Below are 25,590 nucleotides of genomic sequence, written 5' to 3' on the forward strand. Positions count from 1 at the left end.
AAATACACATTATTAGTCAAAAAAAAGAACAAAGATATTTTAAAAGAATTAAAAATAAAATCAATAGAAGAAAAACTAAACAAATACAAGCAAAATTTGAATAGTATATGTAAACTGAATTGCCAACACCTGATATCCTAAACAATTAATAAAATATAAACTAGTTAGGAAGACAGAAATCATGGAGACCTCAAAAAAAGAATATTACATTGAAAATGAGATTCAGAACAGATCAATATGGTCTATCCATATTTAGTATTATGGTGATAATGAGTAACTTATAACATGCTCTCCAACAAACTGACTCTGGATTCGAATGGACATGGATACTTTTATGAATGCTAGTAGATGAATTTTATTTTCTGGTCTAAGACCCACCAGGAAATAAAATTCATCTGCTAGCATTCATAAAATTATCCATGTCCATTCGAATCCAGAGTCAGTTTGTTGGTTATTGGAAGCCTGAAGTGGCTTGAAAAAATATCATTTAATCTCTAGAACAAAGGTTTTTGGATTATCTCCCTTAGCCCTCCCTTGGTACAATATCCATTGTACTATACACATATAGCCTTTCATGAATAGGATTCATACACATACATGCAAAATGTGTTCATCACATTTTGTATGAATCCAGCAGACTCGAGAAATGCTTCTATATATTCATTAAGTTCTTTGCAAAAGTTTTGGATAGTATGTGCAAAATTAATATATTTCAAAAAGTTGGCATCTTGAAGAACTGCCATTGGATTTGTTCATTTGCTCTTTAAATTCAAAGAAGACTCATGAGGAAAATAAAACTTAAAATTCTTCTGCTTTCCTCTTTTATAAAAAAGGAAATTTTGACTTTTACTAGGGTATAGAGAAAGTTATCACCTAAGCAAAGAGGCTACTCAGCATTCTTATTCCCCATTGGCTTCCAGGTCAGTAATGAAAAGAATCTTTCAAAGTCCATCCCACAGTAGTTTCAAAATAAGACACCTCAGCTAGAAATATTCTTGGTTCTATACAAATTAAAGAAAACAAAGTGCTTATTTATCAATATATAGTTGAATTATCAAAAAGAATGATTTTAAAAGCTTAATTTGGACTAACTTTTTATGAAGTTTGGCTAAACAGAAATATTGAAACTTTTCACAACTCTCATTTAAAGAAATTGGAAAAAAAAAAAAAAAGAATTCCTTACTTCATTTATTTTGACATAATTCTCTAATTAAATGTTCTATTTCCATAGTAGCTTATATTACCTATTTATTTACAAATCACCCACAAAGTGTAGATTTGTAGAATGAAATGAATGAATGAGGAGGAGAGTTTAGTCGATTTGAAGTTGAGCTATGAGTGAATGTTGACCAGTAGGTGCTTGCATTTTTAGAGGAAAATGGAAGAATGCAAAAATCATTTTAGCAGGATAGCACCAATAGAGGTTCGTATGAAAAAGGTGAATTTCAAATGTTTGTGGGAGTGGGCCTATGTAATAGTAATCATCATTTATCCAGATTATCTTCTTGGATAGCATTAAGAATTTTAGGTAAATTTTTGATGCACCATCCAAATTCAAGAAAACAGTCAGTATTCTCGAGATTCAGATGATTTGGAATATGCGTAGGATTAGCAGTTATGCAGATGAGAAGTAGTATTCTGAGAAGGAAAAAAACTAAGTTTTTTTGAAGTCTGAGGAGACTGTGGTTGTACTTGGGCTAGGAAAAGCCAGAGGTAAATGTTAATCCAAGAAGAGAATCTGATTTTTTTTACAGAGATCTGGATATTATTAAAGTGAAATAAGATTTTTCTTGTGAGAAAGAAAATATGACTATGTTTTGGTAGCATTAAAGTCAACAAGATTGCATAGCAAGGAAATCATTGCTTGGGACATTGGTTATGAAGGATCTTGAACATTGAAATGTTTTGAGCGTTGCAAGGTTTATCAGATGAAAAGTTAGAATGAAGTATTACTGTGATCAGCAAAATTATCAATAGGAGTTGAGGTTGAAAGAAGGTCATTTATATGGATGTTGGCCTGAGTGGTTAGTGTATCCACTCTTTAGCCAAAAGGCTGCGGGTTTGAATTCTGGCATGGATGTTTGTGAGTGTGAAAATACCAGTGGTGGTGGTGATGGGCGGTAGATTGCGTTGGTGTAGATGATAATGGTAGTTGCGGTTCGTTGTAGTTGGTGGAGACAGAGTTGTAGATTAGGTGCCCTCCCTCGATGAGTCCCTTGGAATCCCTGGAGGTGTCATGTAATGATATACAGGATAAAGAGGAGTGTGCAGAAGTAAAGATCTTGGAACACACTAACAGTGGTAGGAACATCATATGATAGGTTACAAAACTTGAAGAACACCAGTGCCCAATGCAGGTCAATGAGAAAGAAGATACATGTTGGTATGTTTCTTGAACAGCTGGAAGTTGTAGTCCTTGAATAAAATGGTGTGTACAGGGTGTGTTGAAGAACAGAAATGGATGAAATAAAATGAAAGAGGTGGACAAGAAGTTGGCTTGGTAGATTGAAACTGATTAGTGAATGGATGATGAACCAAAATCTGCTCTCTACAGACATAAAGGAAGGTGGAGGGATGACTGATAGCCAGTTTTTAGCAGAACATGTATATAAGAAAATGATTGGAGTAAGTCTGTGAGACAGCTATTATCCATTAACTGGATTGATTTTGAGAGATGTTTATGGAGCACCACCCCCAAATATGAAAACAGTATTCTAAGGTTATGCAGATTTAGTATTTATATGGTGGTAGCAATTGTACAGATAACATATTCTGTCATGGGTGAGAAAAAGACACCTAGTTTTATGGAGGCTAGGTGATGTGATTGCAAAAGGAAAAAATAGATAGGCTAGACCAAAAAGAGAAATGTCATTTTGTTTGGAATCATAAAAGGTAGGGGAAGTGAAGTGAGATCTGCTTTACAAGATATAAAACATGAGCTGTGTTTTGGTAGTATTGGACTTCACAAGATTGTTGTTGCTATGCAGAAGATTTGTAAGAAGGCCTTTGAGTTAAAATCAAAAGCAAATCTTTTTCATATTGCATGATTTCTCCAAACCTTGTTTCCAGAGGCAGGTGGAAACAAGGTTTGATGTAGCAGATAAACTGTACATTGAGAATATAGTGGACTTCCAAGTAATGAAGAAGTTGGCTCTTAATGACTTTGTTATTTTTGAGAAAACCAAGGTGACGATGATGGGACAATAGTTTGATTGCAGACGTATTTCCTTAGATTTTGAATAGGCTGAATTTTGACATGCTTTCATGCTGTAAGAAGATGTCAAAATAGCATATATATATAAAAGAGTGGAGTTGAATCCATTAGAATCCTATAGAGACAGTATAGGATTGATGTTAGTCCTGTGTCCCAGAATTAACATCAGTCCTATAGAAACAGCATAGGATTAATGTTAGTTCTGAGACACAAATTAGTTAAGATAGTTTTGGAAATTATCAGAAGCAGAAATCTTGTTAGTATCTAAGCTATTCTTGAGGATTCCTCTGATCATTCTGGCAAAAGATCAGAGTGGGCAGGGAGCAGGTATGCAGAATATGTAATGTTTCTTGGTTACCAGGAAATGATTACTGAACATTGCATTTTTTTTTTTTTAGATAATGATGTGATAATCCTATTTAGATGTGTATGGGATAGAGAGAGTGTGATGGAAGGGTGGAAGTCATACCTAGTGGTCTTAGAAGGCAAAAATGACCAGAAAAAAATGACCAAATACAGCAGGAAACAAGTTTCTACATTTTGTGCTTTCAAAGTTTGATTTATTTTTAATTACTATTGAGTTGGTGTAGGTTGAATTACCCAGACAATACAGTTGACTACTTCACTGCAGCTCCTTTCAAACTGCATTTTAAGTTGTCACTGGAAAATTAAGCAACTATGTTTACTGTTTTCATACATTCCATTTAATAATATAATTTATTAAAGATCATTTGAATATGGATATTAAAAAATAATAATGAGAAATACTGATATTTTCTTTTTCAGATTGCATTGATATATGGGATCCAAAGGTACTGAGAGCAGGGTGTGGAGCACATTTCCATGTTCCTTTATTTAATGTTGAGTGGGAATACATGCTCAACTATATACCAAAGAATGCTTTGCTGTACCTAGCTGGAAATGAATCATTGAACTCTGACATAAGAAAACTTGATGAACACTTGGCATTGAAATTAGTAACTATGCAGGATAAGGAGAATTTTGTGGAACTAGAAATTGATACAAATGACAAATCCTTTCAGATAGATAAATCATATATAGATGTGAAGAGATTGAAAATCTATAACAGTGTTCCTTTTCAGTCTTATTTGTATACTGATATTGATTTTGGTACAAATGAATCAGTTTTACTAATAGGAAGTGAGACAGAAGGCTTGAATGTTCAGTCAAAAAAACTAGCATTTGATTGGGGTGGTATTCAGGTTCTTGTACCCCTTGAAAATAAGGTTCTGAATTTGAACTGTTCTATGTCAGCTGCAATCATCATATTTGAAATGAAACGTCAGTATTTATTACAAAAAAATGAAAGCAAAACGTTTGTAAAAGAGCAATAAATATATAGATTATTTGTTGTACATATTTATAATTAAATGACTTAATTTATAATTAGCTCTTTTGTCCTCATTTTTGAGGATAAGGTGATTAGGTCATCTATCTCGATAGTTCACTACATCTGACAGGAGAAAATCTTGAGTAAGTTAAGGATAAGGAACAAAATACCATCTCCTCCATTTGCCTTTGTCTTATTTAAAATACAATGCAATTATAACAGACATGAAACACTTGATTCAATAATGAAATACTGTGAGTTGGTATAATCAACAGAAATATAAAAATGGAGGAAAACTTGCATAAAAAACTTTATTAATGTAGAATTTTCACCTTAATATCATAGGCATTGGCAGTAAGGATCACAAAACGGCAATTAAACAATAACAGACAATACTAGAAAGTGCCACCTGAGTAGCTAATGTAGGATAACTAAATAAGATCAATAATTTTTCATAATGAGCCTCCGTAGCTCAGCCGGTACAGATGAAGCCATTTGGTCAGAAAGACCTGTGTTCGATTCCCGTCAATGACATGAGGAACCTTTATCTGTTCTCTTTTGACTAGAGGTGAGTTAGTCAGTCTCATACAGAGGTAGAGGGGTTTTTTCACATGGAAACTCAGGTTTTTCGTCTCTCAGAATAGGCAAACTGATCCCGATGACACACAGATCTACAGTCATGAATACTTGTCCTTCCTCTGCTGGGGATGCAGCAGAGGAGTGATGAGCCAGCCGCATTAATTTGTTATAAGCCCCTCATTAGGGAGGGAACTGATCCCATCTTAAGGGACAGATGAGAAGAATAGGACAGGAGGAATTTCATAAATTAAAAATAAATAAATAAAATAAAAACAAGCACACACACACTATCTACCAATAATTGTCATGATGGTAAGCAGTAACACTTTCATGCCAGATCGAGTGTAGTCTAGAATCAGAGGAAAGATTAAAATTACTCTCATCTGTAATGAGTAATGGCCAATTTTTATGGCATTGAAAATGTGTTGTACGATGAGCTGTGGATAAAGGGATGCAGACTACAGTAGGCCTATACACTCAGGTGTATAGGCCTACTCGTCGCAGATGTCTTGCCCCAGTTTATCGAGATATCTGAGTATCTGTGCTTGAAAGGAGCCGACTTGCAAGCTGACCTGCTGTAGTACATAGATTACATTTTGCTATTTTAACCAAAAATAACATTTACTTTTTGTTCAGTGCTGCCCCCTAGAATTCTACTTTTTTTTTTTTTTTTTTGGCTAAATGGGTGAAGCAAGAATACTTTTCATATTCCCCGTTATCTGTAGAAGGAAGTGTATGGATAGTATGTTACTGATTTATATAAGCTCTGGTTATGGTGGGGTAACGGCAATAGCTGAGCCTCAGTTAAAACTTCATTGGCTACAGCATTGCCATCTATTACCCTCTTCACCTCTCACATACATGGTTATTTTCATCAAAGGATGTTTATACCAGGATTATATTTCAAATAAACTTGCAATATCTTAAATATAAAAATATATTTTTATTAAATTTAATATTATAGTTGGAAACTATTTAATAATTATTTTTATCCGACTTACAAAGAGTGATGTATCTTTAATGCATTACACGTCTAAGCGGTAACGTTCTGTCTCTGCGGAAATTACAGCGTAAATATCAAAGGTAATACTTCATAATAAACCACCAAACTAAAACATGGGCGATTAAGACAAAGGCAAACTTCTTCAAGGTGAATATACGAGACATCACAGAAAGAAACATTAAAGCAAACAGTATTTAATAATTCAATAATAATTCGCAGTATTACAGGCCCTCAAGATCTACAGCCTACCCGATTTGCTCTCTAAAACACAATTTTAAGATAAGGTGTTTCATCTTATTCCTAAATGTATATTTGTATATGGAAATAGTGTGTGACCTCCTGGCTGGTTAATGTGGTTTATGGCATAAAAACCTTAAAAATTGGTTTGAAACTCGTATCCGACCCGAGAAATATTATATATCCGGTGTTTCAGTTCAAGTTCAATGAATTAGTCTCATTCAGAGGAAGAAGGAATTTTCCTTCTGCAAACAAACTCAAGTTATCATCACCCAAACAGGAAAACAGACTAGAAGACCTACGTTCCCACACCAGAGATTGACTAAGTCTGGAATTATTAAATAATGCACTGGGAAAGCTCTACTTGTAGGAGAAAAAAATGCAAACAAACATATAACTATTTGTCTTCTTACCGTTTTGCATTAGTTCACAGGGAATATTTCCACAAACTATTTTCCCTGATTTTATATTAGCATTGCAATCGTTTTAGTTCTGAAAAAGATCTCTCCATTTCTTTATATTAGCGATGAGAAAACTGAAAAATTTCTTAATGTGATTTCCATATTTAAAATGGATGAGGTTAGTTCATATGACAAAGAATTTTTCAAAGATATCACATAATTTTCAGCAATTATTTTTTAATAAATTTCATTACGTTCAACTAATCTAGCAAGAATACTAATATTCTTTTTATACACAGAATTTTTTGTTGTTTGAAATTATTATCCTTATCTTTATTAATCAAAGAGCCTTTGTGTTTGTCGTTTCTTCCAAATAATGGTTGGAAATCTTAGAAAAGAACTATAAAAGCAAGCAGAAATTCCAGCGATTTTTTTTTTAAAATATTTTCCTCCACTCAGTTTTGGTCGAATAATTAATTTCTTATTCTTCTTCACTGTATGGAAAGCATCAGCACCCCCCCCCCCCCCACACACACACACCCACATTCAAACAAGCAATCAACTTAATTTTGATGCATTTTTCAAGAAGCTGCCTTTCAGGCATTCACATTTTATATATCTGATATGGATGCCTTCATTTTGTGATTGGTTTCTTTTGGATGTTAGTTATTACCTTTTTTATTATACACATTGCCTTTCGTTACACATGACAAACTAAGATAGAGCAAGATTTCAATTTCATAGCATCCTTATAGATATATTTCTCTATGCATCCTTTCAATTTATTTCAACTAAAATATTATCTGCATCGCATACTCTTTACTGTTTTTATGTACATTTTGTTTAGGTTTTATCTTTTTATTTTTTTCTTATTTCTTCTCTCCTCTTTTACCTTGCGGTGTCGAGGATTTTTTCTACATTATGCTGCTGTCATATCGAGGATAAGGTGGTTAGCCCTGTGCCTCCTGGTGTGTCCTATGTCAGTAACTGCATGTGATCATGGTACCGGTTTTTTTTTTTTCTGAAAAGTTCTATTTTTGATTACTTTAATAGGAAGATAAGATTAATATCAACATACAAAGAGAGAGAAGTTTCTTCGATTTCCTCTGAGACTTCAATAAAACGAGCAGCATTCATTTACCGTCCATCTGTAGTCTCCGAATCATGTTTTAATCAAAGACAACTTTCAGCTTGCAAGAAAACTTCAAAACATACTGTCTTTCATTTTTTTTTCTCTTACTACTCTTGCTCACAAGCGTCGTTTTTCAAAAAGGGTCAGTTCAGTGCACCTAAAAAGTAAAAATATACAAACTAATTGCCTGCAAAATAACATCTTACCCAATTGTGTAAACGCCAAACGTTCCTCAAATGTTTGACTCTCAGACTAATGAAACAGAAATGAAACTTACAGAAGGAACGATAAGACCACCGGAGAATGAGATTAAATTTGCAAATTAATATTGAATAATAGGAGAGAATAGTGCCATAAGGTGTGCAATTTTTTGTTTCTTTCTTAATTTGGTACTGTGTAGCTCAGCGGATGTGGCGTTTGCACACCGCAGCGCTTGACCGCATGAAGGAAGACTTCTTGGTATCGAATCTAGTCGTCGACTAGAGGAAATTATTCTAAGCTTTTTTTCAACCGGTTCCCGAGTTAGTCGATCTCTTTCACGGGCAAGTGGGTTTTTTCTCCCGAAACTCGAGTTTTTCGTTCCGTAAACTCAAGAAAATCGATCGTAGAACCCACATTATTTCAGACATTAAATATATTCTGTTAGGGTTAGAGTCCACGAGATGGCGGCACTTGTCGAGCCTCTCTCTCTTCAGTGCGTGCCGTTTAATTAGCGATAGCCTTGGGCCAGCTATCTCCGCTTGACTGCCAGTGGAGATTGGACTGCCCACTGTCTCCAAAAGTTAGATAGGGCTAAAATGGCCTCGCCTACTCCCTATACGGGAATAGAAAGGCGTTAGCTAACCATGATTCTCGCAACTTGTGGTGACGAGGTCCTGGAATTTTGCGATGGAGGCGCATTTATTCTACAAAACATAATGTGCGCCCTCATGGAGTGAAGCTTGTGGCCAATATCTTCAAGAAAAGACTATCGTGTGTATGGACATGCCAGCTCGATCTGTAGATCTTAATTCTACTAAACATGTCTGTAATGCCCTAGGTAGACCTTTGGTTGCATCACATTCCCCTTTCCCAAAAAATAGACACTTAAGGGATCTTTGCTCAGGCAATCGTTCATATTACCTACTGATCTCGTGGACAAATAGTATGAAACATCGTTGTGATCCTTGTATGGCTGTGGGGTTGAACACATGACTTACGGCGACACTTTGACAATCTAATTTTGACCCATTTGTTACTGAATTAAACTATTTAAGTAGAATCTTTTTGGAAGTTTCTTTCACATTTAATATAATGGTTTTCACCAAAATGCATGAAAACTTGTTATACATTTTTTGAGTTATCGTGATTTTTCGGTATCTTTCTGAATTTAAGGAAATCAATGAATATACAACAGAGAGCATTACTGAAGCTCTCTGTTGTATATACACAAAATTATTTCATAAGAGAGAGATGTGTAGGATTCCATCCTGCATGTTGGAAGTGGAAACCATTTTAATTCGAAAAATGCTCACCTTAGAAGATGTCTGATATCAATACCTAAACATAGAACTACTTCTAATATTTATTCCTTATGGATGATAACTTTTCAATCGTTGAGACTATCTTTTCAGGCTGTGGGTTCGATTCCCGCCGCAGGTATGTGGATGTTTGTGATTACTTTAGGTTAGAGATAAATTTCATTGCTCTGTGGGAGACCACCCCAGCATAATGGAAGCTTGACGTGGCTTGAAAAAGTTCCATGTTTGATCTCCAGCGCATTTCTGGCCTAAGAATGAATGAAATACAAACAAATAAAGACATTCAATTAATTTCAGATTCAAAGAATATAATTTCACATTCTTTGCTCATTGGAGCATATTATTAGGATCTATGTTTGAAGGTGCTGATGACCCCTAGCTTTTGTGTTGGATGGTGGTATGATATATGTATTGGCATGTGTATGTGTAGGTTTGCAGTTGTTAGGGAAGACGTGTGTCAAGTAAAGGAATAGAGTTATTGTTTTCAATCTCGATGATATATTGGATATTTATGTGTTGTTTGTTCAGGTGGCTTAGGAATGTATTTAATGTTTTGCAGGTGTAGGGAGAAATGCGAATGCATCTGCAGTCTCGTTTCTTTTAATTCCAACGTGGCTGAGAATCACTACAACTAAACATCAAAATTAGAGTTTTCATTATGAATAAGTAACATCTCACACAGCACTGGATGCGGATTATACATAGAAGAAGAGATTGCCTATAAAGAGCTCAATGATACAAAATACGGAAATATTTAAAGTTTGGATTCTTTAAACGTTCTAGAAACATGTAGTTTTATCCAGAATTTTTTCCTACATCGCGATGCCGTGGTTCTGCTGAACAAGATCGTCGTAGTTTTAAACATGGGCAAACAAAGAGCAAGTTGTGTGGTGATTAGCTGAGTTGTAATGAGTCAAAGCAGTGCAGCGAAGTTCCGTCAGGTGTACAAAAGGCAGAGCCCGATCCCAAGAGATTACCCGTTGGTGGAAAGAAATTTCCTAACGAGAGGAGGCATTTCGAAACAAAACAACATGGAGGAGGAAAGCAGCCAATATCGGAAGAGAAGGTGAAGAGGATTCATGAGACCTTTGCTCAAAGCCCAACAAAATCCATTTGGAGAGTGTCAATTGAACTGCAAATATCTCACTCCACCATTCACAAGGCAGTCTATCATGAGTTGAATCAACACACATACAAAATATAGGCGTTGATGTTAATTGAGCAAAATCATAAGCCACAATGGGTAATGTTTGAAGATAAAATTGTGGAACGTGTTGATGAGAATCCAGAATTTCTTTCCCAGATTTGTTTTTCGGACGTAGACACTTTTCACATTGGAGATCTCCTAGTTTGTCAGCGAAAAAGTGACCAGACACAATGTCAGGATATGGAAGAGTGAAAATCCTTATTGTGTCGTGGAACACGTGCGTGACAAGTCCCAAGGCAAACGTATATTGTGGTGTAATACGAAATGCTAGCATTGGCCCATTTTTTTTTTCATGGAAAGCGATATCGATTGAATGATTTACCTCGACATACTGGAAATTTTTGTCTTTCCACAACTCGAAGACTTGCAACCGCACATTCTCTTGAAACATGATGGTGTCCCACCATTGTGGCATTTGGACTGCAAGAGCGAGCAACTCTTGACAGGGTCAAGAGTTGCTCGCTCTTGGCCCTTAGCGGTGGATCGATATCCTGGCCACCACGATCGCCGAATCTTACCCCATTCGATTTTTTCTTGCGGTAGTATGTGAAGAAAATAGTCTATGTAACTAAAGTGGTCATCCTAGAGAACCTGAAACATCACATTTCTGCTGCTGTGTCCTCCATCATCCCTGACATGCTTCAGAGAATCTGGTCGGATATAGACTATCGCCTTGACATTGTGCGTGCGATCACTTCTATGTGAAGTTGTCTTTCAATTCTCCTCATATTACGAGAGTGACAGTAAATTATGAAATCATCATCATATAGAGAAGTGTCTATAGTGTGAGGAAGCTTTTCAGTGATTGAGTTAACTTTGATAGCGAAAAGTGTCATACTTAAGGCAGCTTGGAGAGCACCCTGTACTTGATGATATGGCCCATATAGCCTACTTCCTACTCTGACTTGTTATAAATACAGGGAGGCGTTCTCTGAGACCTAGATTACAGAAATCTTTTAATATTCCATAATATCCAGGCTGTGTCATAAGCTCTTTTCATGTCAAAGAAAACTGAAACCAGATGTTCTTGCTTCAGGAATGCATCTCATATCATATACATACAAGTTTCTGAACGGAACAAATGGTCTAAAGTTGAATGATGTTCTAAGAAAGTCACAGTGTGTATTGAAGAGAAGATCGTTGCTTTGTAAATACCAGGGAAGTCTACCATTACCATTTTCTCTAATATATTTGTAATGGTAGACTTCCCTGATATATATTGCTGGTCAGAGCATAAGCAAAATTATTTGCTTGTGTTGAATACTTTCCTGGTTTTGGGACAGGAGTGATAACTGACTTATGCAAGTATTCAGTTGTATATTAAGAGAAGCAGACGCACTGAAGATTGCAGATAATTTTTGCATTTCATAATGGATTGCATCAGGCCCTTTTGCACTAGGGTGAGGCAGTAAATTAACTCTCTTTAGTTCTTTCTTAACAAATGGCTAATTATATGGCTCAAGCCGATTGATTAGTAGAAAAATTTATCATTTTTTTTCTCTTGCTGCTGATTCAATTTTAAAAATTCAGGAGGATATGAAGCTGTTACTGGGATTTTAGGAAATTTTCTCCCAAAGTGTCTGCAATACCTTTGGGATCGACAATAGCACATCCATTATGGTATGTATATTAAATACCATACAATTTTTGCACTGGTCATTGTGATTAATTGGTGAGGTAAATTGGATCCACGATTGATTTTGATTCTGATTTCACATGACGTGTTTTTTCCTTAGTACGCTTAAAAGCTCTTAAGTTCGATGAGGTGGGGAATCTACGAAATATACCTATGCTCTGTGTTGATCTTTTTTTTTTTGGATGCCTGGCATTCTGGACTTCACCAAGGCTTTCGATTGAGTGGAAATTGAGATGACGTTTTTGGAATGGAGGCTATGGCTGCCTCGACAATTGAATCTATTACAAATTTTATTGTTTCAGCGATAGGTGTGTGACTGACTGTACCAGTATTATATTTTGCAAAGTGGGGAAAAAGTGTTACATTCAGCCTAGTCCACTTTTCATATGGGGCATTCGTGTAGTGGAACATGGTTCCTGTGAAAACATTGTGCAAAGAACAGAAAAGCGATTGCTTCCATATATATATATATATAGATGAGATACGACCTCATCTATTTTTGTTGGCGCTACCCCAGAGACTATGGTGACCATTAAAGTCACCCATAAGAAGTATGCATTCAGGCAGTTGCAAGATGTGGTTATCTACGTCGATTTCATTTAAATCACTACTCGGTGGTAAATGAATTGTGGATACTTCAATGAGAATTCCTGCTTGATACTGCTCTGGAACCATTAGTGGTAGACGAATGGATAATGGTTCCAGAGCAGTATCAAACTTGACAAGGTGGAAAGGAGTATGACTGTCCACTAGGATATCTGTTCCACCAAAAGCAGAACCTCCTCCAGTTCTGTTTTTGCTTACAACTGTGAAATTCCTTAAGGTTGGGTCTCATTGGGTGTTAGGTATGTTTCCTGTGGACAGAAAGATTTAAGTTTCTGTAGCAAAACCTTGATATCATTGATATTCTGGTAAAACCCACGATACTTCAATTGTAAAAATTTTCCTATTGTTTTAGCTTTATAGATTTGGCTGGTTTTTGAAAAGAAATTGAAAGAAAATTAAACTTCCCAACTGATCCTGACACAACAGATGTATCGAATATTTTACCAGAGGAAGAGTAGACACTGACTGTCCATACCTCTCCAAAACAATTGATAAATATAAGCCTAACAAAGGTAAGCCCTCAACCTCTCATTGGTTTTGGGAAGTATGGACATTCAGTGTCTACTCTTCCTCTGGTAAAATACTCGATACATCTGTTGTGTTAGGATCAGTTGGAAAGTTTAATTTTCCTTCAGTGGATATTGAAGTACTCATTTTTTATTGGGGTGTTTGGTAGTTTATCTTTATGTGATATAAGTGATATCTTTCCCATTATTTATTATTTTGACATGTGCATTCTCATCGCATGGAAACATTTTTGAAATTGTTTCTGGAGTAAGACCGTAAGTAATGCGATTGATGTGCTCAACAGAGAAAAATACTCACGATCATAAAGTTCAAGTATGGTGAAATTATCAGATGATGGATAGACATACGTCTTTGAGATGCTGTTGACATTTTCTTCTACCTTCTTAGTATAAGAGGATTTCAGAACAGTTGTATAGGCGGTTAACTTCATTTTTCACATCCTAATATGATATATTTTGTTCTGTTTTAACTTTTTGTATTTCTTTTTCATCTTTCCACATCTGATATGCACGACAATAAGCTGGGTGATCTCTATAACAGTTGATACATTTACCTTTTGCAGAGCAATATTTGTTATCATGCTCTTTACCACCGTATCGGGTACAGGTGGTAGAGTCACGACAGGCAGTTTAGGTATGTCCATATTTCTGATATTTAAAGCATTTTCGTAGATTAGTGATGTACGCTTTAGCAGGAGAGTTGATATACCCTGCTTTTACAGATGTTAGAGGCTTAGGGGGTATCAAAAATAAGGATGATGTTACTGATTGGAACTAGCTGATCATTCCTATCTTTCACGCGCCTCAATTCTAATTATAACTCCTCTGCAAGAAATGAGTATTTTATGTGGTGTTACTGTGATTTTTCCCCCACCCACTGATGTTGCTCTCAGAAGTTTCACGGAATGTTGGCGACATGAAGTTTCTACAAGGATATGTAATAATAATAATAATATCGCCAAAACGTAATTTCTTAACAGTTCTGAGAGATGCTGCCAATCCTAATCCCTTTTGAATAAAGAGGAGGAGTGACATCTTTCCTGTTGGCTTTTCACCTATTGCGTGGATGATCAAAAAAAAAAAACACTGGTACATTTATCCTTGTATCATATATCTTTTGTTTCTTATTTCTGTTACCAGATGTCCTATCTATGGTATCAGTACTTGGTTTGGACTTTGTCAGGTCCTCTGAAATGTTTGAGCATGAAGAAGAATTTATGCTTGAGGGGATTTTAGTTCAGCGCCAGGGCTCCCTATCCAACATTGGCCGCACACGTGGACGCCAACCGACCGGCAAGCAATGACTGCCCAAGGGAGTGGTATGCTACGGCTTCCCCGAATGAAATTGTAGCACCATAGTAAGCCTTGGATCCCGACTTCGGACCATTAGATGAGAGACTTACTGCAACATCGTCGACCCTTGCAGGCAAGCCCATTAGACGATTGATTGTGGTCAAGACATCCAAAACTGTCCGTCTTTTCGAAGCAGAAGCTAAAGTAGTGCAAGACTATCAGGATCTCCCTTTCCTGATGTCTACCGGTCGCACCACACGGCAATCGCAACGAGAGGGCTTCGGATCCCAGTGATGGTGGTCTGGAAGAAAGAATAATAAAAAAGACTAAGGAAAAGTAGAGTAACGAATACAGGAAGAAAAGCATAGAAAAAGAGGAAGAATGAAAAGGGCCAGTTCCATCACTGGGAGTTCTTCACCACGAACCGGTCCCCTACAGGTAGGCTGCATAAGGATATGATTCTCATCGTTTTATAAGTGAATTGTTGCTGCCATCTAGTGACAGAATTGGGTCAAATCATATGTGATGCACATGGCAGTAGAGTATAAATATTTGTGTTCATGATATGATTGAATTATGAGTTTATTATGCTATTCGCTTAAATTATTATTAGATCACAAAATTAACTGCAAGAATATTATGAAAGCTAGCTATTTCAGAGAACTACACGGGCTCTTTTCCCTTAGCACGTGCCCACTGTTGAATGCACATTCTGGTGAAAATTTATTTGGAAAACCAACCTTTAGAAATAATGTTAAACGTATCTGTTTTAGCAGTGTTTCTTTTACAGGAAACCAATCGGATAGCCCTTTTAAATTTAAAGATATATCGCAAAAACCAAACGGAGACAATGTAGCAATATTAGAACATTCGAAACCATATACCATTGTTGAATCCGAAGATCGCCGACTTAGGTAAGTGTCACGGTGAGTTAATTGTCGTCACTGGCTAATTATCTTGCCCCCCTCCTCCCAACCCGCGCAGTACGATGATGAGAGAGGTAGTCGACGGCTTAGAAGGAATATTAAAATAAAGGCCAATGCAGAGTTCTTGGCTGGCTTTGGATTATAATTTTGGCCTAAGCCACTATTCAGTTATAATTGCCTAAGTCAGGGAGGGGGTTTGGCAATCTTTTAAGAGTGACCAGTCAATTTAATCACAAATAATGGTTCGAAGAGTTATCTTAAAAACTAATCACATCTAAAAGCTGATTGCATGATTTTGAATATTCAACTTTCTGCTTGCTATATTTCTTGGGATGAGACAGCCACAGTCATGATTCATTTATTTCAATGAGCAGAGAGAGACAGAAAGAAGAAGGGAAAAAAAAAATCTTGTTGTCAAGTGTGAAAGGAAACATGTTTTGTTGAGCACTAAAATCACTAATAGATTCACTTGATTCGTATGGGTCCCCCCCCCCCCATTCCTCGACCATCTCTCAATGCTGGTTGAGCTCTCCTAGTGAGGGATTAACCATGTATTTTATGACTGTGTGCTTGTGCGTATGCATGCTTGTTCACGAGCTGGTTTGCCCGTTCTGATGAATGATAAACCAGAGTTTCTGAGTGAAAAAACTCTTCTCCTTTTAACCTTTTTTATAGTCACTTCTGGCAATAGGTGTCTCCCAATTCTCTCCATCTGTTTCTATTGAGCTTGTTGGTGCTAAAGAGTTCCAATTGTTTTTCTTATATCATCTGGCCATCTTCTTTCAGGTTTTCCAGCTGATCTTTTACCTTCATATGCCAATTAAAACTTTTGTCCATCTATTGTCCTTGAGTCTTGCAATGTGTCCCACCCATTTCCTTCGAAAAAATCCTATACCTCTGATAAATCTGTCATATGTTAGAAACAAAGAAACTGTTTCTATTTTCAGAATGGGAGATTTTTTAAAGTTATATGTCATTACTTTTTCATTAAAATAATATTATGCCAGTTACTACCATGTTTTAGGAATAACTTTAATTAATATGAAGTTAGTTACTTGATGTCTTGATCATTGCATGAAAGTGACTAGTTGGGTTCTAATTGTGGCATGGATGTTTGCGATTGCCTTCAAGTGGTAAAAAATTGTTCTTACTGAATACCCTTCTATGGAAAAGACCTAGGTTCAGTTCTCATTGTGAGAGGAATCCTTATATGGGATTTTTTCAATTGAAGGGGAGTTAGCCAATTTCATATGAAAGTAGTAGGGTTTTTCTCCTAGAAACTCAGATTTTTTATCCTTCATATGGGCAAATCAGCAAGAGAACACATGCAATTTACAGGCAAAAAATACTGTTAGTGGGGGTGGGGGATAGATGGTGTTGTGTGTTGATGTGGTTGTTGTAGTTGGAAGATTAAGTAGAGGAGATGGTGAGTTGCAAGGAACATGTTTTTCCACAATGAATCCAAGTACTGGAGGTGTCACATTAAATAGTAAAATAACTGATATTGATTAGCTAGTGTTTTATCTTATGAAAACAGTTCTAGTAATAAGAACACTGAAAAATGAAAAAAAAAAATTACATTTTATTATTCTGGTGCAACTATAGTTTTAAGGCTCATTGTGGAAGGTCCACTTTAGCCTGCTCATCATATCTCCTCTTAAACTAATTTAATGGTAATATACTGTACTCATGTTATTCACTGTGATAATTCATTCCAGTCAGTTATCACCATAAGAATCCACCTGACACTCTGATTCAAACTTCCAGAAATGACATCCTTGTTTTCCTCTCTATTGCTGATGCAAAGAACCTTTTATAAGTTTTTTTTTTTTTCTTTTTAATCTGAAGGTGAGTTAGCTGGTCTCATGTGTGTTCCCCTTCCAGAAAGTTGGGTTTTATTCATTCTGTGAAAGAGGCAAACCAGCTGCCACACACACAATTTACAGACATAATACACTCTCCTCATAACCTTAGGTGGAAAAGTGGGGATATAAGATTTTATAGGACAGACATAGACGAGGTTTTTAACATATGACAATAGGGAGGGTTTGTTGGTATTGTGGTCCAACTTCTTTATTATCATATTGAAAACCTCATCCATCAAACACACTACCAAATATCTTTGACTTGCAGCCCTTATCTTTTAACACATTCATTGCTAACCACGCGATATCGCGTGATGAGAGTTCTCACCAAACGGCCGATCACACGTTATCGTGTTGACGTCGCTAACTAAATAAAAAAATAAAAAAAATTTGGCCACCACACGAAATTGCAATTTTCAGCTTGGCAATGAAAGTGTTAAAGTCAGTTAAACCAATGTATCATCCCTTTGGGGGGGGGGGGGGGGGAATAAATAAATAAATTGGCCAGACAAATAAGAAAAACCCCAAACCAGGAAAATAAAATTTAAAAAAAATATCCAAAACCAGAAATGTGGTACAAAGAACTACCAGCATGCTATCAAACACCTGTGGCTCTCAAAAGCCAATCTCACCTTTTAAACTCAGCGAAACGAACATATTGCCTCCTTTTGGAAATAAAACCATCCACATCAATACAAAAGCACCGATACTACAAATGTGGACACCAAGAACCACCAAACACTGTTATGTGCCAACTTGACTTTTAAAGTGAAGTCAGTGAAACCAGCATATTATCCTTTCAGAAACAAACACAACCAATCCAATATAAAAAAAAAAAAAAGCTACAATCAGGAACACAAGGACAAGACATTCATGCTTAAAACTCAGTGTCTCATCTTTAGCATATCAAGACAAGTGTGGACATGCTAGAAATGAGACACTGAGTGTGGGTGCACCCACAAAGACAAAAGAAAGGTACAGTATACGTGCATGTGCAAGACAAAAGAAATGTACTAATTGCAAAACAGAAGCATGAAAAATAAACCTGCCGTAAATAAGATATCACACAAAAAAATCTATTAATCACAAAAATAGAAGTCTTATAAAAATAAACATAAGCAAGATACATATCTGGAAGACATGAATTAACAAACTTTAACGTGCAGATCGAGTATTAGGGACTACATCTATGGAGATATATTATTATTGTTGTTGCACGGGCACTGCCATGGACTCCTAAGACTCATTGTGGGAGATCCAAACTATCAACACAATATCTCTTATACCCCTCCTTGAAACCAAGAACAGACAAAGCACTTACAACTGACTCAGGCAAACCATTCCATTTATTCACCACTCTCCAAGCAAAAAATGTAATCCTTGCGCTCTTGCTAACCACACTCTTACCCAGTTCCAGGGATGACCTCTTGTTCTGTTCCCAGCCAAGGGCTGGAACATTTCCCTTGCATCAATTCTATAAAATCCTTTAAGTAACTTAAACGTTTTTTTCATCTCCCCCCCACACTTTTTTTTTGCCTATCGACCATCTTTTACAATCCACAAACCCTCACCTCTATCCTCATTGGAACTATTCCATAGAACACTCACCATCTTGGTTACTCGCCTCTGGATTCTCTCTCTACCACAAGAAACCAAGGTGACTTGACCTGAGCAGGGCTATACTTACACTTTTCCTGAGGTGCTAGAGTGTGCCAGGGTCCCTGATAATTGTTTGGGCCCTTAAACCGGCCCTATTTTTTTGCACCCCAGCTAGAGCCCTGTGCATCTGTGCATAAGTACAGCTTTGGATCAGAGCACAGTAATCCAGATGTGGTCGTATCGAGGTTTTATAAGAGGAATAATAACTCTGTTATCTCTGCTTGTTAGTGTGTTCTTCAATAACCAAGTAACCCTGTGAGCTACTCTGGTAACTACTTTAGTATTATGCCCTCTAAACTTCAACTCTCTATCTACTACCACCTCGAAATCCAAGGCTTCATAAATTTCCTGGAGTACACTTCCATCAATGTAGTATACAGCTTGTAATCTTTATATCCAAAAATTCATAACTTTACATTTCTCCACATTAAACTGGCATCCATGTGTTAAGGCTTAAGTGTTGGGAGGACATCATGTTGGAGGTTTAATGGAGTATTGACAGCACTAGGAAAGGATTAAAAACTAATTTTAATGCTTCCAATATTTCATCTCAGTCACTGAGACATCTTCATCCATGGCACATCAGAAAAAATAGCCAGGTCATTAAAAAAAGTACAACCTCTACACAGCTTTTAAGTCCCACTGGAAAATTGCTACCCTTATCCATTCTACCAAATATTCCTCTCCACTCTCAGTGCCTGGAGTATATAAAATACCCTATTCTTGCAAGTTGGCTTACTTTGGCAGACAGGTAGATCAGCTAGTGTCCGTTTAGATGAACACAAATCTTACTTTGGTAATCACGACTACGGTCAATCTGGCATTGCAGACCACATATTGGACACAACTCGCATGATCTTCTCAGAAAAAACCACCATGCTCCACCATAGTAAATTTAAAAAGACTGTTTTTGGAATCTCAGCAGCACCTCAGAAATCAACCTAATCTAAGCAAATCCAGGTGCATAAAACTTCGCAAAATTTGGGAAACAATAATCGTCAAAGTTCCTAATTCACATCCTAGACTGTCTACAAATGCTCATAGTGGGCACATCGCCCAGATAGGACTTTAGAGTCACCCATGTGTTTCATTAAGTATTGTGTTGTCTTTGTGTGTGTGTGTGCATGCTACAAGTGTTATTTGTACTCTCTGAAGAGGTCTCAGTCACTGAGATGAATATTGGAAGCATTAAAATTAATTTTTAATCCTTTCCTAGTGCTGTCAATGCTCCATTAAACCTTCAATATAAATTGGCAATATGTTTTTCCCATACTGTTAGCCTGTTTAAATCATCCTGCAAGCTTGATTAACTACTACCCTACCTGACTTTGTATCATCAGCTAACAACTGTATATCTTCCTTCAAATTATTTCCTGTGTCACTTATATACAAATTAAACAGCACATTACTAATCACTTTCCCTCTCCTGGATTCTGCTCTTCCATATACTACATTTTTTGGTATCTGTTTCCACTTTTAAAATAATCAATTCCTCACTCATTCCCAAGCTATTTCTTCAGAAGGATTTCAGAAATGCCATCACTACCCCCTACATCCATAGCACATCCGAAAAAATAGCCAGGTCCTTAAAAAAGTAAAACTTCTACACAGTTTTTAAGCCTCACCATAAACTTGCTACCCTTATCCATTCTACCAAAGATCAGCCCTCTTCCTCTCTCAGTGCCTGAAGTATATAAAGTACCCTGTTCCTTTATATACTTATAAAGGAACAGGTTATTAGATAAAATATATTAGATAAAAGCCACCCTTTTATCCATATCACCAATTTCACATCCAGCCCCATTTGCTGCAGTTTGCATAATAGAGTTCCATGTGGTATTCTGTCAAATAGTTTTGTAAAATCTAGCAGTATCATTGTGTGGAAATACCCTTCATCTACTCAGTTGTCACCCTATTATAAAAAGATTATTAAGGCATGACCTACCTTCACAAAGCCATGCTGCCCCTCATAAAGTATCACTTACAAGGGAGTGTCTGGAAAGTCCTCATAAACAGCTAGAACAAAAAGTAATTAATTTTATGTCTTATATATCCTAAAAGAAAAAGGAATTATTACAGTTTGATGAAACATGGAGGTTAAAGGATTTAAGATATGGTCTTTCTTGTGGTTTTATCAGTTGCTTTAATATCATTTATGTTCTTATCAAACTTTCCAGACCCTCTCCCCTTGCACTTATCCACTCTTTCGGGAATTCTCTTTTTGACCAACTTTTCCAGTCCTTTTACCACCACTCCTGAGATTGATTGGTCTATAATTTGCTATCATAGATATACATCATCCTTTATATAGATTAGAAGGAAGAAAGAACACATGGTAAGAAGGAAATGGTATTTATACACCTACTTAGAGATAATTACTTGAGGCAGGAAGCAAGGATGGAACTTGGGATGAGAGAGTTTTGGATCTGGGATCAGAAGAGCTATCCATAACCAAGGTGACTCCATTGCATCTAATTGGGGAGAGGTGACTTTGCAGTCTTCACCTTGGAAGATTGTAAAACAAATATTTAAAAAAATATTCTGTCAAAAAGAAGTATATGTGGAACTTCAAGCTGTGCCATGACATAAAAACCTGCAAGGGAAGGATGTTAGCAGTGCATGGAGGATAGTTAAGCATCTGGATGAAGTAATATCACATTGTATACCCAAGATAGAAGGATTAATCAGGTAAGAGTTGGATGAGTAGTATCATTAAGCATGATCTGCAAAAAAAAAATAAATAAAATAAAATAAGAATGTAGAGGATAAGGAGAATGTTGACCAGCAAGCTCATGAACAATACAAGGTTCATGCAAGAAAGGTAAAGGAAGGCAGAATCAGATTATGAGAAGAAACTAGCCTAGCAGGCTAGAGGAAATCGCAGAATTTCTTTGTTAGATGGCAAGAGTAAGAGTGACTATGGAAGGATAACCCTAAACAGTGCTGATGGTGATGAGATGAAAGAAGCAGATAAAATAGTTGAGTTACTGAGTGACCACTTTGCAAGGATATATCATCCTAGTGATCATCCTACTGCTGTAACATATGTGACAGACACTAATGTGGGAACAGCGGTGGATGAATTGGAGGTTTTTAGGATATTGCAGAATCTCAATGTAAATACAGCTGTGGAATTAGATGGGATATCGGCTAGGGTTTTGTGAGGATGTGCAAGGAAACTGGCAGTGCCATTGACTAGGCTCTTTAATTTGTCAACTCTGGTAGAGTTCCAAGGGAATGGAAAGAGGGCAAAATAATTCCTTTGCATAAGGGAGGTTCTAAGACTGCAGAAGCAAATTATAGACCTATCAGTATTTCAGGAGTTGTGGTAAAAATATTGGAAAAGTTGGTCAGAAAGAGAACTCAGGAATGGGTAGATTAGATGTTGTAAGTTTTTTCACTTGGTTAGACTATAAATTATATATTTAGTTTAATCCTTTATCCAAGTGTAAGCAAACAAAGTTTGCACCTGAAGTATCTTCAGGACTGGGGCTTTACTCGTGGTAAAGGTGGTATAAGTTTGCTTACACTTGGATAAAAGATTCAACTAAATATATAATTTATGGTCTAACCAAGTGAAAAAACTTTCATCATTCTCTAATCTAGAGTAATTTAATAATGTGTGACATCGTTTGGCAACTCGTACAGGTAAATATGACTTCTCCATTGCCTCCATCTTGGTATCACCACCACTGGGTCTGGTTCCCACTGATAAGACCTCAATAAAGGTTGAAACTGGTCTGGGTAGTGGCCCTTCCCTTAATGCATAGCATTAAGGGAAGGGCCACTACCACCTTTACCACCTTACACTTGGATAAAGGATTAAACTAAATATATAATTTTTAGAGTAGATAAAAATATGATACTCTCTGAGGAGCAGCACAGTTTTGTGATGGGTCAATCATTCCTTAGTAATTTACTAACTTTCTGTAATAGAGTGACAGCTGAGTTGGATAAAGGGAAGGGCTACTTAACGGTTGTACTGGATTTTGCATTTGATAGAATATCACATGGAACTCTGTTATGGAAATAAAAACAAATGGGGATGGATATGACACTGGTTATGTGGATAATAGGGCTGCTGATGGACAGATACCAATAAGTGGTACAAGGAGAGCAGAATCCAGAAGAAAGCAGGTGACTAGTCACCTGCTTTCTTCTGGATTCTGCTCTCCTTGTACCACTTATTGGTATCTGTCCATCAGCTACCCTTGGTGTGTTCCAAGGTTCTGTGCTTTGACTACTGCTATTTAATTTGTACATAAGTGATATAGGAAATAATCTGAAGGGGAAATTATTCAGTTTGCTGCTGATAATGATGGCAAGAATGGGTAGATTTAGCTCTCCTGCAAGTCTCCACATCAAGGTGATGTGGAGTGCTTGCAGGATGATTTAAATAGGCTGTCAGTATTGGCAAAAAGTAATGGGTGTCAGTTTAATGGGGAGAAATGTAAAGTTATGCATTTTAGGATAAATTGATTACAAGCTATGTACCACTTTTATGGAAGTGTACTTCAAGCAAGCATAGATGAAGCTAGGTATTTGGAGGTAGTAGTAGATAGAGAGTTGAAATTAGAGAGCATATTGCTGAGGTTGCTAAGGTAATTCATAGAATTACTTGGTGATTGAAGAACACACTAACCATTAAAGTTAAGGAAGTTATTTCTCTTTATAAGGCATTGATATGTCGACATCTGGATTTCTGTGCTAAGGTCTGGTTTCCTGAGAACAAGGAAGTGGTGGATAGGATTCAGATGCAAGTGATCAAGGTTGTGAGTGGTCCTTGGAATTCACCTTGTATGGATAGATTGAGGATTTGTGGGTTGCAGAAGTTGGTTGATAAATGCAAAAGAGGGGATATGACAGAAACATTTAAAAAGGGTTTTCTAGAGATGAAAGAACAAGAAGTTATTCCTGGAAGTCGGTGAGTGTGGTTATTAGGGATGTGAGGACTAGATTTTTGGCTTGGAGAGTAGTGAATGCCAAAGTCATTTGTGAGCACTTCATTAATGGGTTCGAAAAGAGGGATAATAGATATTGTGGATAGTTTGGGTCTCCGTGATGAGTCTTCAGACACTATGGAGGTGCTGATAGAATAATAATCATATCATCCACCCAGAACTGATTGTAATCAACATACCGGCACTATAAAACACAAAAGCATACAAGAGCATAACAAGTACAGTTCAGAAATACATATACTAAGACTCATTAAAAAATATAATTAATTAATTAAAAAAAAATAGAACATTACCTTTACATGAAAAATTAACAAAGCACCATTCCTTACATCAAAAACAAACACCTCTATAAACAATGTAAACCAACTAGTAACTCACTTATGACTTCAGTTACATGATATGTATATATACAGTTTAATAGTTGTATTGATTTTTTTGGTCACGATGAGTAGTATCTGTTATGTAGTAATGTTAACCCTGACAGTGTTAAACCTGCAGAACAGAAGTTGTCTTATTACGTTTGCTATTGCTATTGAAAGTTTATTTTATGTTACCAGATCAGATACAAACTTTGCAATGAATAACTTCGAAATTTCAGTTTCTTTGATGTACTACTTTAGCTTGTTTAGTTAGTTTCATCCCAGCAAGAAAAAAAAAATTTGCCAACTTTTAGCTTTCCAATATTAATATTTATGATAGCAGTACTCTATGTTAACCTTTTTCCAACCAGGGTCATTGCCAGTGTATAACTTGCATGTAGTGTTGATTCAGAACTTTAATTACTTTTTAAACATAAACAAAAGGATTTTTGGTTTACTTGATTGAGAATGCCATTTCGTCATTTTAACATTCTAACAGATAAGCTTAGGTGTTGATGGTTATTCGTGACTTATTTTTCACGGTATTAACAACACCACAAACACTTTTATCAACAAAGATGTTTTAAAACATCTTTGTTGATAAAAGTGTTTGTGGTGTTGTTAATACCGTGAAAAATAAGTCGTCATTTTAACATATTTTTACAAACTTTTGTGTAGATTTTGTAAACTATAGTTTATACCAGTTTCCCAGTTTTTCTTGGTTCATGTGCCCTAGGCTAAAAGAAATACCTAACAGTTCTGTTTATTAAGTAGTTATGTCCAGACTACTCACTAAGTACTGTATTTGTGTCCTAAAAATCTTAGTAGTTGTTTTTGAATTTACTAGGTGGAGCATGGTGTTTTTTTTTTCCAGGAGATCCTGTGGTTTGTATCCAAAACACGGTCTGCAAGGCCAGATTGACCATAGTCATGTTCTTCTGTTGCTGATCTGCCTGTCTGTCTGCAGTAAACCAGCTTGCAGGAACAGGGTACTTTATATACTTCAGGCACTGAGAGAGGAGAGGGCTGATCTTTGGTAGAATGGATAAGGGTAGCAAGTTTATGGTGAGGCTTAAAAACTGTGTAGAAGTTTTACTTTTTTAAGGACCTGGCT

At 36.4% G+C, this 25,590-nt stretch overlaps 1 protein-coding gene across 1 annotated transcript in view; it reads left to right on the top strand.

The window, feature by feature from the left end:
* The window catches only part of LOC150095688 (uncharacterized), a 77,786-nt gene that overhangs the window by 22,713 nt on the left and 29,483 nt on the right, over positions 1-25,590 (top strand). The window contains exons 4-5 of the mRNA XM_090409940.1: positions 4,001-4,562; positions 15,288-15,620. Of these exons, the coding sequence (XP_090266066.1) occupies positions 4,001-4,562; positions 15,288-15,620 (895 nt within the window). The remainder of the gene's footprint in view (positions 1-4,000; positions 4,563-15,287; positions 15,621-25,590) is intronic.

This window comes from Typopeltis vanoorti, chromosome 20, assembly GCF_054136105.1.
Source record: "Typopeltis vanoorti isolate ZY-2024b chromosome 20, IOZ_Tvanoo_1.0, whole genome shotgun sequence".
Taxonomy (NCBI): Eukaryota; Metazoa; Arthropoda; class Arachnida; order Uropygi; family Thelyphonidae; genus Typopeltis; species Typopeltis vanoorti.